The 13,562-nt window shown below is 35.1% G+C and overlaps 1 protein-coding gene across 4 annotated transcripts in view; it reads left to right on the forward strand.

Moving 5' to 3' along the window:
- Positions 1-6,088: 6,088 nt before the first annotated feature.
- The window catches only part of CCDC39 (coiled-coil domain containing 39), a 39,964-nt gene continuing 32,490 nt past the window's right edge, over positions 6,089-13,562 (forward strand). For 3 of the 4 annotated variants that reach the window (XM_002912453.4, XM_034662412.1, XM_034662407.1), the window contains exons 1-3: positions 6,089-6,310; positions 11,642-11,761; positions 13,381-13,527. In XM_002912453.4, the coding sequence (XP_002912499.1) occupies positions 6,221-6,310; positions 11,642-11,761; positions 13,381-13,527 (357 nt within the window). In that variant the 5' untranslated portion in view covers positions 6,089-6,220. Of the gene's footprint in view, positions 6,311-7,481; positions 7,557-11,641; positions 11,762-13,380; positions 13,528-13,562 lie in introns of all 4 variants that reach the window. The other variant, XM_034662401.1, reaches the window with a different exon arrangement.

A 13,562-nucleotide genomic window follows, 5' to 3' on the forward strand; every position in this document is an offset into this window, starting at 1 on the left:
TGCTGAGTGAACAAAAGCCTGATGTCAAAAAGTACATACTTGTATGAGTCTGGATCCAATCAGGAGGGAGAAACCACATAGTAATTTAATAGGGAAAGTTTAATAGCAAGGATTGTTAACTATAACAGAGGATTGGAGTACCAAGGGGTTGGTGGTTAAGATGTAAAGACAATTCTAAAGAATGTAGAAATATGAGATATAAGGAGCAGTCGTCCTTAATGCTGAGAGGACCTTGTCAAGGCTCACTGAATGGCAGAGAAGTTATTGTGGTGCTGGTTGAACTTTCTGGAAATCTGTTCTTTTGTGATGCTGGGGAATCTGTTAGCAGGGAGATGTCTCATTAGAGGCACCCTGCTGCAAAACTGCCCAAGCTGGGGTGGGGGAGGCGCTAGGGGAAGCTGCTGTGCCCTGCGGGAGCCGGAACTGAGGAAGCCTCAAGCACTGCAGAAACCTGATGCTAGACAAACTGCCTGTGAGGCAGGAACTGGATACTGGAGAAGCTGTGCTTGCTTCAGGAGCCTGCCTGAAAACACTGGAACCAGGAAGAAAAAACCCTTTTATCCTCCTGCGGTGTCTCTTCCTTACCCTAATAAAGCTTGATTTTGTGCCAACAGTCAAAGGAGAAATATTTAAAGGGCCCATATTTGTTTGCAAAGATAGGCAGGCAAAATGGGTAAATTTGGAGCTGAAAGGCAATACATTATAAAATATAGTACCTTTAGCGCGATATAGTACCTTTTCATTTATTTGCAGTTTTAAAAAAGAGGAAGCTAACTTATGATAGAGAAAACATCAGGACGGTAGTTTGCCTTGGGGGTTGGAGAAGGTGAGAGGCAGGATCGACTGTCTAGAGGCAAGTGGGAACTCTCTGGAGTAGTGGTACTGTCCTACATCTTGAGAGTTTAAGTTAACCAGATGTACGCATATCTCAAAACACATTTTGTTTATTTCCTTGTATATAAATTTTACCTATAGAGGAAAGAAGGTAAACAAAAGTAAGTATATGTATGGTGGAGTCTTTGGGGCAAGAATATATGGATTCTTGCAATTTACTTTGAAATGCATCAACGCAGATTGATGAATGAATAGATGGACAAGTGATAACACAAGAATAGTAAAAAATTAATGGTAGGATCTAGGAAACATCTAGATCAAGGGGCTGTTGGTGCTCACTATAAAATTATTTCAACTTTCCTGTATGTGGGAAACATTTCAAATGAGTTGTTAGAAATAAAAGATTACCTGAACTGTTAAGGGAGAATGGATTTGGGGGAATAAGATTCGAAGTGGGGAGATTGTTGAGAATGCAGCTGCATTAATACAATGAGAAATGATGATAGTCCGAATTGGAGTGGTGGCAGTGAAGATGGAGAGAAGTAGAATTAATATAGACTTGGGGGTAGAAGTGAGATGTCATAGTGATATTGGAGGTGGAAGGTGAGGAAAAGGAAGGAATCAGTAATGACATCTAGGATTTGATTTTGTACAGCTGGGCATATGGCTTTGGTTCTACTGTGCTAGGAAAGACTGAGAAAGAGGTTTGGAATATGTGTGGGATGAAATCAAGAATTCTGTCTTGTACCTGTGTATTAGATTTGAGGCATCTCATCTAGGACACATCCAATGGAACTATCGGGTAGGCAGTTGGATATATGTTTGGTGTGGAAGAGAGATCTGGGATACGGAAATACTAATGGAGTCGTTAAAGAAGTCCATGGTACTTAAAGCCATGAAAAAAATGGATGTGATCATCGAGGAAGGAAGTGTAAGAAGAGAAGAGACGCAAGCTTTGGGTCTTGAGGAGTGCCAATATTAAGAAGCCAAACAGGACAAAAAAAAAGCAACAAATGAGACTGAGAAGGTTACCTGAAAACTGACAGTCATAAAAAGCCATGAGAAAAAGAGGGAAGGAATAGCTGAGCAGAGTGCAGCCCATAGATCTGGCGGGAGTTCATACTAAACTTCCCATTGGAATATGAAGCATACTAATGGCAGCAAGAGCGGTTTCTGAGGTGGTATGGCAAATTATACCAAAAACAAAGTTTTAAAAACCCCAAAAAATGGATAGGAAGAAAAATACTGTTCATACACACATGTCCCACACAAGCATGCGCAAAGAATACTGTCCATAAAATAGAAAGCACTGTGTTATAATTCAAAAAGAAGAGACAACCTAATGGGATGGATGGGCAAAGGATATGATAACATTTTATTTATTTTTATTTTTTAAAATTCCAATATAATTAATGTACAATGTTATATTAGTTTCAGGTCTACAATATAGTGATTCACCAATTCTGAACATTACTGTGTTCATCATGATAAGTGCACTCTTCATTCTCTTGACCTGTTTCACCCATCTCCCACCCACTTCCCCTCTGGTAACCATCTGTTTGTTCTCTATAGTTAAGAGTCTTTTTTTGTTGGTCTCTTCTTTTTCTTTGTTCATTTGTTTCTTAAATTCCACATATGAGTAAAATCATATGGTATTTGTCTTAGGATATGATAAATTCTTGGCAGAAGAAATGTGATGCTCAGTCTCATAACTATAAAATTGTCAATAAACAAAAAGATACCATATTTTTCTCTTTAGGTTGTAAAATACTACTTTATAATATACAGAGTATGCAAGGGTACTGCCATGTTCTGTTGGTATGTAAAGATGTTTTCAAAGAATTTAGTAGTACCTATCAAAATAAAATTGCTTATATATGTTTTCCATCAATTTTACTTCTAAGAATAGGTCATGTAGAAACACATAGGTGTGCAAGATTATCTCTTATTCACCAAAGCAAATTGAAATATGTATCTCAATTTTAGAGATATTCATATGTGAAAATAAGTATACCCCAGACTTGATGAAATACAGTATTATAAAGATGTTCATTGTAGCATTGTTTAAGAAGTTGAAATTGATGGATAATACTGAATTTTAAGCTGCCATTAAAAGACCAAAGATCTAATGTACTGATATGGAAATATGGCCACTAATTTTAAGTAATAAAATGAATCTGCAAGGCAATATTTATAATATGATTCTATTTCTATAGGAAAAATTAATATATCTATGTATATGTAGCTTTACTTAAAAAAATATTGGTAGGACACATGTCAAACAGTGGCAACCTCTTGGGAATGAGATTAGCGTGGAGGTGAAAGATAGCTTTTCCTTTGTACGTATATGTATTTTTTTCTTTTTCTTTTTTTTTTTTACAAATATCATATTTTTTCAGAACCATAAATCTTCATATTTTAAGCTGAAAAATCTGATTTAGATGAAATTATCTACTTGGGAATGAGATAGTAAAAGGGTAACATCTACCTTAGCATTTTGGGATTAAGTTGAATATTTCATGGTCAGCAACAATGCTTGTAAAGTTTTGGGTTTTGTTTCCAAGTCTAGATCTGAATACATTCAAGTAGAGGTATAATAGTGGGATTATAAAAGTGGGAACTGCATGATATGGAATGCTGTGATGATGAGGTAGAGAAGCAGGAATACCATTTTAAGGCAGAAATGTACAATTAGGAGAATGTAAAGACATTTTGTACAAAATTCAACATTGTATAATTATCATCCTGAAATTCAGGAAAAAGAATCCATGAGATATGAGATAATGGGACTCTTTGCATGTATTTGTCTGCCAGACTTCTTATGTCCTTGGGGCCTACAGGAGTACACAGCAAAGACAGTCCCGTATTTGGCAGCTCCTGCTAACACTGAAACGGGTGGATCAACAGATTGGCACAGGCTGAGGCAGCTGCCTCAGTATTCACATTAGTAATGGGGATGAGGAATTAGAAAAGAATGTTTAAGACATATGGACAGAACAACACTAATAATTTTAGGAAGCAGCATTGCCGTAACAAATCTCCAGTATAAATAACTATATGCATCTTAATATGTGCTGGATACTAACATTTTCATTAGTAGGAAAGACTAAACTATTATAAAATAAAAGATAATCTTTTATAAGGTTGTTTAAGCTCAAAATCCATTATTCCACACAGCTTGAAATTCCCCCTCCAAGCTGTCTTTCTCCTCCACCACCTTGGGAATTTAGCATTGCAGAAGTGAGGAGTAAAATGCTGTGCTAATTCTACCACCTATAGAAAGTATTTCTAAGAATGTTGTATATGTGAATAAGTAAAGTGTTTACAGTGAATTATGTTTCACCACACTGTGCTGCATATATTTTGCATATAAAGACACACATATAAAAATTCTTTCTAAAAAAGAATTGTTGTATATATAGATAAGTACAGCATTTCAGTGAAGGAATGTGTTCATTACACTTTGATGCATGGAATATACTATATATAGTCAAATGTATAAAAGTTGTTTCTGAGAATGATAAAATTTTATTGCATCTATGTAATGTCATTAAGCAAAATAATATATGCCACATATGCTGCATTTAATACATCTGTAAAGTATGCCACATTTATAAAATGTTTCTATAGTGATAGAAGATAAAAGATAAATACTTTTAAGAATACAAAAAGCTAATTCTAGTCTTTGAGACCAGAGAAATAGTCCATAAGATTAAATATATGGAAAATCATGTAAGCACAAGGAGACAGAACTACAAGATTTCAAAAGTAAAGTAACAAACCAATGGTAAAAAGACATTTTCAGGACAATTGAAGAAATATAAATATGAAATGGTTATTAAATAATATTCAAGAATTTTGATATTGTTAATTTTGATAGATGTGATAGTTATGCTGTATTTGTTAGAAAACATTGAACGTTAAACATTAGTGATGCATGCTCAAGTAGTTAGAGATGAAATGTCATGATGTCTGTGATTTTCTTTAAAATGCTTTAGCAAAAAATGTAGATGACGTGAATGTGGCAAAATATGTTAAATCAAGATAATGAGTATGTGGGCGTTCATCATAACCCTGCTCTATTCTTATTTCCCACCTCTCGCCCCCATTTATTCTTTTTTATATTTAAACTTTTTTTAATAAAAAGTGTAACCAAACAATGGTAAAATAAAATTCGAAAGGGCAAAAAGGCCACAGACAGTTGCTTATTGGATAAGCAAAATTAATGTAAGCTCATGGTGCTGTAGTAGAGGTATTTCAGCCAAGAACCTCTCATTGCAGACAGCAGAGTTCCTAGTAGGAGATCTGTATCCTGGTCCTGCTGACTTTGATCGCTTTACCTTAGGAAGCCTCAGGTTTTTTTTATCTGGAAAATGAAAGGATTAGATTAGTTGTTTTATTCTTTCCAGTTCTGAGATGCTATAGAACAGAGGCTCTAAACTCAAATGTCTACCAGTGCCAAGGAGGTTAATTCAAATTACCGAATTGGTGAAATGCTTGCCAGTCTAAAGGGGCGCCTCTCAAGCCGAATAATGCCTTCATGATAATGTGGGCTCAGTGTTTCCTTTTTCGAGATTAGGAGGAAATACAGATTTCTATGTGAGATAGAAGATTTGTGGATGTTAACAAATGAAAATGAGAGAAAAGAGAAAGAAAAATAAGGTGTAGGAGTGGTGAGGGAGGGACCACCAAACTCTGCGCCCCAAGTTTGCCAACTCTGCGCAGTCCAAGTCTGCGGTTAGCCGGGACGCGCTGCAAAGGGCAGATGAGCATTGTGAGGAAGACCAGGAGATTAAAACAAAGATCGAAGCACACATCAGAGATTCTAAGGGATGAATTGTGCTTCAAAATACCAGTCTACTTCAGCCTACGAGATTTCATCTGCGGATGAAATCAACAAACACCACTGGAAAAGAAAGCCGGGTTTACTGTTTTCCTTAGCTCTCTCTCATCGGCTTGCGATCCGGCAGTTGCGTGGCGCAAAGCCATTCCCGTATCCTGTGTATCCTGAAGACCGCAGGCGCCACCGACTTTACACTCTCCGGGAGCGCCCGGGCGGACGACCTCAAGTCGCAGTTTGAGGGAAAGTTATGCTGGCACCTGGCAACCCCAGCGATCTCCTGGTGTATAGTGCTTCGCTTCCCTGGGAGCTCAAAAACAAAAAGCTCGGATCTAGGGACTGATTTCTCAACCGGAAGTTTTGCCTTGCGGCTTGAGCACTTCCTGTTTGGTAACTAAGGGCGCGGAACGGTTGCTAGGGCTGCGGTGGTAATTACAGGGGAGCTTGGCTGGTGTGGGGGATTGCCTCGTGTGCTGCTCCCGGGCTATACGAGAAGGCGGATTTTTCCTCCACAGCCTGTCAGAGGTTCGCTATCCGTTTGCCATCATGAGTAGCGAATTCTTGGCAGAGCTGCATTGGGACGATGGGTTTGCTATCCCGGTGGCAAATGAGGAGAACAAGATACTGGAAGATAAGGTAAGCATCAGGTGAAGAAGGCGGGGTAAAGAGGGGAAGTTTTCTGGTTGGCAGGAATACCCCCACCCCTTTATTTCTCCCCTTTCCTTCCCCAGGTTCGTCTCTTCACTAACCACCCGCACCATCTTCCTCCCTCACTTGCCCGCCCTTTTTGGAACTTGCTAAGCATTACAAAATATAAAATGAAACGATAATTGATATTCAGGACTATAAAGACTGACTCGTTATTCTCTTCTCCCTGCTCCATGTATTCATTTCCAGCCTGCTGGGCAGGAGAGGAAAGGCTGGTTCCTGGGTGCACTTTTTCCTTCCTCAGAATTAAGCGCGGCTTGCAAAGGGACTTCGGAGGTTTTCTTAGCAACAGTTGTTTGCGGATGTTTATAAACAAAACACGTTCGGGTTGACGTTTCTTTTTGAGTTTCTGCCGATAACATTTAAAGTTGAAAGTGACTTGAAGAAATGTTTTCAAGAGGAACGTTCTAGTGAGAATGTAAAATGTTCAGTTTGCAGCTTTTCAAAGTGAGAATGTTGTCACGGAGTGATATAAAATATTTTCCGTTGTAAGGAATATTTTACACCAGCTTGCAACCAATGCATAATTTTTGTTAAAAATAAAATTGCAACCGGCTCAGAAAACTTTTAAAAACCTTTAACAGTCAGTCTAAAGTTCCATCACATGGCAATGTGTTGTGTAGAAGAGGGTCCAAGAAGAACAGATGATGTTTACATTACTTTATAGAATGAAAGAGGTTTTCTTTCCTCTGAAAAATGAAAATGAAAATCCTTCACTGTTTTTTGAAGATTTTTTCCCCAAATACTCTGACGTATTTGCTCATGCCTAACTTAGATGGCTGCAGTTTTTTGTTTGTTTTAATGATGGGCAACATTAGGAAATAAAAGAGATTTAGTATTGAGTACTGAGGAATAATAATATTAAGAAGTATCCAGCCCTGGGTTCAGATCCTAATTACCAGCAATGAGCCTGTTTCTTCTTCTATAAACTGGAAGTAAATAAAATAATTATTCACAGGATTGTTAATACAGCTCTAAGGACATTAATGTAAGTTAGACTTGCATTCAAATGTTAGTTGTTGGTATTATTACCATAATATTTGTCTCATATGATTTTATATACATAGTAATTATATTAGCTATTTAAAAAATATTGCAGAGCAATAGAAAGAAGAAGAATGAGGATCATAATCACTTCACCTGAATAAACAATGGCATTAAAAAAGCAACTCTGGTAAGTTTAAGCCATTCAAACAGAACAGAAGGGTATAAAATAAGAAATAGAGTACCCCCTCCTCGAAATACCTACTATTGACTATAGAAGTGTGACTTTCATGACATTAAACAAATATTCCAGACATCATGGTCTACAGATATAGATAGAAGAGACAAACAGAAGTATTTTACGAATGGAATCCTACTATATGAGCTGTTTTTAATGTAACAATTTTTATTTAATAAAAATAATTGTTTTACTTAAGAGAAGAAACGAAAGGGATTGTTGAATTTCAGGGAAATATTACTTGATTACTACAGATAGTGATTGCTAAAAAGTTTTCTTAACCTTAGGAAAAACTATATAAGAAAAAAATGAAATGGTTAAATTATTGTTTAAAAAATGCTTTGTTTCATTTATTGACAGTATGGGTTGACTCCCTGATCTTTTATTTTTCATTTTTAAAATAAAGAAATTAGCTCTCACACTTCTTTCCATCATCTTTTACCCCATTAAAAAGTAGTGGTTTTATTATTTTTATATTATCAAGGTTTATTCAATGTCCTTAATTTATTATAAGTGTTTAGTCTTATTTTATATTTAAACTGATGTAATGGTCCTTAATGCAACCACTTGTCTTTTGACTGGTTGGGTTCTATCCTTAAATAGTTGTTTCAAGAAGGGACCATAGTACTGTGCTTTTGATTCCTTGCATCCTTAGTTGCCAACTGATTTCTTGCATTGCCTGCTTTAAGTTTATATTCTTTAAATTATAGCATCGGATCTTCAAGATACCTTCCTTCTAGAGTCCTGTGTTTTTTTAATATGGACTATTTTTCCACAGGCCTATTTTCCAACTGTTAACTTGAGAATTTCCTTTATTCCTTTACTGGGTTGATGCTCTACTTCCTAGATCACATATCTTCTTTCTTGGGTAATTTCCTTATTTTGATGAAATACTCCTTGTGTGTCCCTAGGAAGTGTGTATAGGAGGAAAACTCCGAATCTGAAAATGTTTTTTGTTTAATCTCACGTTTGATGGTTTTGGCTGGATGGAATATTCTAGGTTAAAAATATTTTTTCCACAGAATTTGGAAAGTATTATCTTCCATTGGTGATATTGGTGAGTAATCTGATACTAGAATGATTTCCATTTCTTTGTAGGTTACAATTATAATCTCTGGAAGTTTTTAGGTTTTGTTTCAAATTTACATTGTGGTTTTTATTTTGGCAGCTCTGTCAACCATATTTTTAATTTTCAGGTTATTTGCTTGTTGCTTTTTTATAGCACATGGTCTTGTTTTAGGAGTACAGTATCATTTACAGTCTGGCTGAGTGTGTGTGAGTGTGTGTGTGCGTGTGTGTGTGTGTTAAGTTCTTTTTTGTGTCTTGAATTATGTTTCCTCTGGGATCTTTTTGTTTGTTCGTTTATCTTGATATCCCTCACGTGTAAGTTTTCAATAAATATCTGGTGGTCCTTGCATGATCTTTTATATTTAAAAGAGGCAAAAGATATTGTCTGGGAATTCTGTGGGGAAGGAATTATCAGCTTGTGGAGAGGTAATCATTATGTTTTCATTGGAAAAGCAGATGCTTTTGCTCTGGGTTCATTGTGCAATCATAAAAGTTATAACTGATGAAGTAAATAAAAGTCATAAAGCTGTATGCATCAAACAATGCAATAACTAAGTACATAAAAGTAGAAGCTATTATAAATACAAGTAGACTTTGACAAAAAAGTAAAGTAGTAGGATACTTCAATATTGACCTCCTCAGAATTGGATAAAATAGACAAAAATAAGAATAGACAAAAATAAGAATATAGTTATGAATAATACAATAAAAATAAAAACAGAGAGAGCACATATATCCCTTAAATAAACACTTTAAGGAATATGTCCATAAAACATTTACAAATGTGGTTCATTTACTCTACCAGAACGAAATCCTTAATGCACTAAAAATGAATGTTAAAACTTAAAGACATTATATGAAGTGAAATAAGGTGGACATAAAACACTGTATGGTTCCACTTATGTGACATACATAGAGTAGTCAAATTCATAAAGATTCAAGTAGAATGGCGATTTCCAGGAGTTGGGGAGAAGGGGAATGGAGAGTTAGGGTTTAATGGGCACACAGTTTCAGTTTGGGAGATGAAAATTTTCAGGTGGATGGTGGCAGTAGTTACACAACACATGAATGCACTTAATGCCACTCTTAATGTACACTGAAAAACGGTTAAAATGATACAAAGGAGGTTATGAATATTTTACCACAATTAAATGAGTGGTAGGAATTTTATAGGCCACATTCTCTAATCATAAGCCAATAGCATTTGTAATAAATAATTTTAAAAATTATCTTCCATTTTTATGAACTGATGCCCCCCCCATTCATATATTGAAGCCCTAATCTCCAATGTAATGGTATTTGGCAGTGGGGCCTTTGGGAGATAATTAGGCTTAGATGAGGTCATGAGAATGTGGGTTCCACGATGTGATTAGTATCTTTGTACGAAGTGGAAGAGAGACCAGAAGTCTCTCTTTCTCCATCATTTGAGTTGGTAGCTAAGAAGGCACTATCTGTAAGTCGGAAAGAGTGATTTCACCAGAACCAAATTGGCTAGCACCTCTGTCCTGGACTTTCCAGCCCCCAGAACTGTGAGAAATAAATTTCTGATCTTTAAGCCACCCAGTCTATGATATTTTGTTATGGCAGCCTGAGCAGACTATGAGATCCATCTTAAATACTTAGGCCAACTTCTCAGATAAATATTCCTGGATAGTTCTTCTATCATAGAGAAATTGAAAGGGAAAAGTCAGCTTTTAGAAAACAATAAAAAGAGAGTTCTTCACACCTATATCCATTGGAAATAGCAAAAATCTTACTTAAAGAAAATATACAGGCTTAAATACCTTCATTTTTAAATCAGTGCCTTAGTTGGCTTGGGTTGCTTTGTAACAAAATAGCATAGACTGACTTTAAAAAACAGACATTTACTTTTCAAGGTTCTGAAAGGCTAGAAGTTGAGATCAGGGTGGCAGCGTGTTTGGGTTCTAGTGAGAGCCCTCTTCCTGGCTTGCACATGGCTGCCTTCTCACTTTGTTCTCACATGGCAGAGAGAAAGGAAGCTATGGTCTCTTGTCTTCTTAAAAGGACACTAATTCCATTATGAGGGTCCTACCTTCAGGCACATCTCCAGATACCATCACATTGTGGGTAAGGGCCTCAACATATGAATTTGAGGGTGACACAAACATTTAGTCCATAGTAATTGATTTGACAAAAAGTAAAGAAATTAGGAATTGCTCTTAATAAATTTTAAAAAGAACAACAAAGTAAACAAAAGAGGGAATTAAAAGTAAAACTGAAATTAATGAAATAAAAAGCAAAAAATACATATTTAATATTAGTATGCTTGATAAAATATAGGATATAACATCTAGTACATTAGTATTTATTTTCTTTCTTCCTTATTTAAAAATTCAAATATTGCCTTTTGTACTTTAATGGATTTTGTTGTATACCTCCTGGGTCGTAGCCTCAACTTTGGGAACCACAGATCAAGACGATAAGAAAGGATATTTTTGTTTTGTTGAGCTTTTATATTGCTTTGATATATTCTAATTGTCCTGAGAGTCTATCTTGTAGTTTCCTAAAGTTTTTTGTTTGTTTGTTAGTTATACATTTGCATTGTTTTGTTTCTACTCAGGGTTCTAATTCAGTGATACACAAAATACATTAAGAAATAGGGTCTAAGCACATGAGAGTTAGTTGTTTTCTTCTGTTCAGCTTGCTCTAAATCTGTTGGTTTTGCATAGGAGTTCAGGGAGGAGCTATTATACCTTGTGTCCCACTACTTTTCAAATTTATGGTTCATGTTCTGTGTTTTTGTTACGTCTGTTATTATGCTCTTGTTTGCTCTAGAGATCTTGTGGTTTAGTTATGGAATAAAATCTCATTTTTTCCCTTTAAGTACTGCTGTATGAAAATTGCATTTTAACAGTGGTCCCTGAGAGGTTTCTGTTGTCTTAATATCCTAATATAATGTGCTGATTTTCCCACAGTAATCTCTAAATTACTGCACATATTATTTACAGTTGTCAAAGCTGCAGGAGGAAAGGGCAAGCTTGCAAGATCAGCTACATGACTATGAAGATCGAATTAATGCTATGACTTCTCACTTCAAAAATGTTAAGCAAGAATTTTCATTTACACAGGTACAGTTATGCCAATGTAATGTTGATTATGCCATGTGTAGTCATGGAACATTTCACATTGCATTTACATCTTGATTTTATTTTAGAGATACAACAGGAAACTTTAGCATAGCTGAACTATTGTGAACATAACCTTGAACCTGACGATAGGTAGAAAAAAAGGCTTTGAGGAACTCACTGCTGCCACCAAGTTCAGGAATAACTAATTCAGTTGAAAGAAGAGATCATTCAAACAGTCTAATGTAATATTAGGCATCAGATTATGTGAGAAGCGTTTAGTGATCAAACAGTGATTTTAAGCCAAAATAGACCTAATGTAACACATGATAGAATTTCCACCTCCTTTTCACTTTTTCAGTGCAACCCACTGGGCCTTTTTGAGTGGAGGCAAATAGTTCACACACTTCAGTAGTTCTTAGGGCACCATGGTATTTCAGGATCCTGAGATAATAGAAAAATTAAATTATATTTAGCGTATTATTTAAGATAACCAGGGAAAGTATAATACATTTTAGAAGTATTACTACAAATAATAAACTTAAAATTTAGAGTGATTAGTTAAGTAAGCTTTTGTTTTATGGACAGTCTATTCATATGTAGAACATCATTCCCTGATGTTGTCCAACAAATCAGCTCAGCAAATCAGCACTGGAGAGTTTACTAACTTCCATTTCAAACTATTTTTTTAAAAATGCATCTACCTTTCTTTGAAAGATATATAATTCTTAAAAGTGAACAAAACATGCTTTAATACCAATTTATAATTAATACAGATAAGTAACCATTCTATTGCGTACAAATCTTATTAGGAAGCTACAAATTTAATGAACTTTTAAAAGCAATACTTGAAATTTTTGAATCCTGATATGATTGAGTAACAAACTGTTTGGAACATATTTTCTTAAAGTTATTAAATCACTGAGTTGGGAATTTGAAAGTCAGAGACTCTCTGTAGGTATATTTCATTATAGTCAAACCTTAATTAAATCAGATAATAGACTTAAAAGACAATAAACTTCTTATAGCACTAACAGCTCTAGTAATTAAAAATAATACTGATAGTGATAACTTTGAAGCACTACAAACTCAATAGTCAACAAATACTATTTTATTAAGTAAAACTTAACACAAGGGCATGGTGGTTTATTAATATATTCTGGGAAATATTCATAACCATTAGTGTTTACATAGTCATTTATAAATTATCTCTTAATTAGAATATGTAATCAGTTCATAGAAACATCCCATTTCCCAAGTATTTTTAAATAAACTTTATTTCTTATTTTTTAGGTAAATGATGAGTTATATATTTTTTCAAGTCTTACCATTATAAACTTTGGTTTTCTTCAATTTCCCTAGACCAACATAATATCTGAAAATTACTGACAACAATATTTTCTCCTAGGTCATTCCATGAACTGACTTTCTTACAGCTAGTATGCAACACAAACTACACTGAATCATAAAGCCTAACATAGTTCAGGTTTCAGAAAAGTGGAATTAATAGTACTTAATCTAAGTATTTTGTGGAAACTTTTTTGGGGGGCTAATGGATTATTATAAATATTTTATAATATTAAAAATTAAAAAGTCTTTCTATCTTATAAATTATTCTGTAGTCTCTTTGTAAAGCCAGGGAGCATGAGATTGAAAGTGAAGAGCATTTTAAGATCATTGCTGAAAGAGAACTGGGACGAGTGAAGGATGAAATCCAACGACTGGAAAATGAAATGGCTTCAATACGAGAAAAGAAAAGTGATAAGGAAGTATGCATTGAAATGTTACTTAAAATTTTGTGCTA

Source organism: Ailuropoda melanoleuca, chromosome 1, assembly GCF_002007445.2.
Source record: "Ailuropoda melanoleuca isolate Jingjing chromosome 1, ASM200744v2, whole genome shotgun sequence".
NCBI classification, from domain to species: Eukaryota; Metazoa; Chordata; class Mammalia; order Carnivora; family Ursidae; genus Ailuropoda; species Ailuropoda melanoleuca.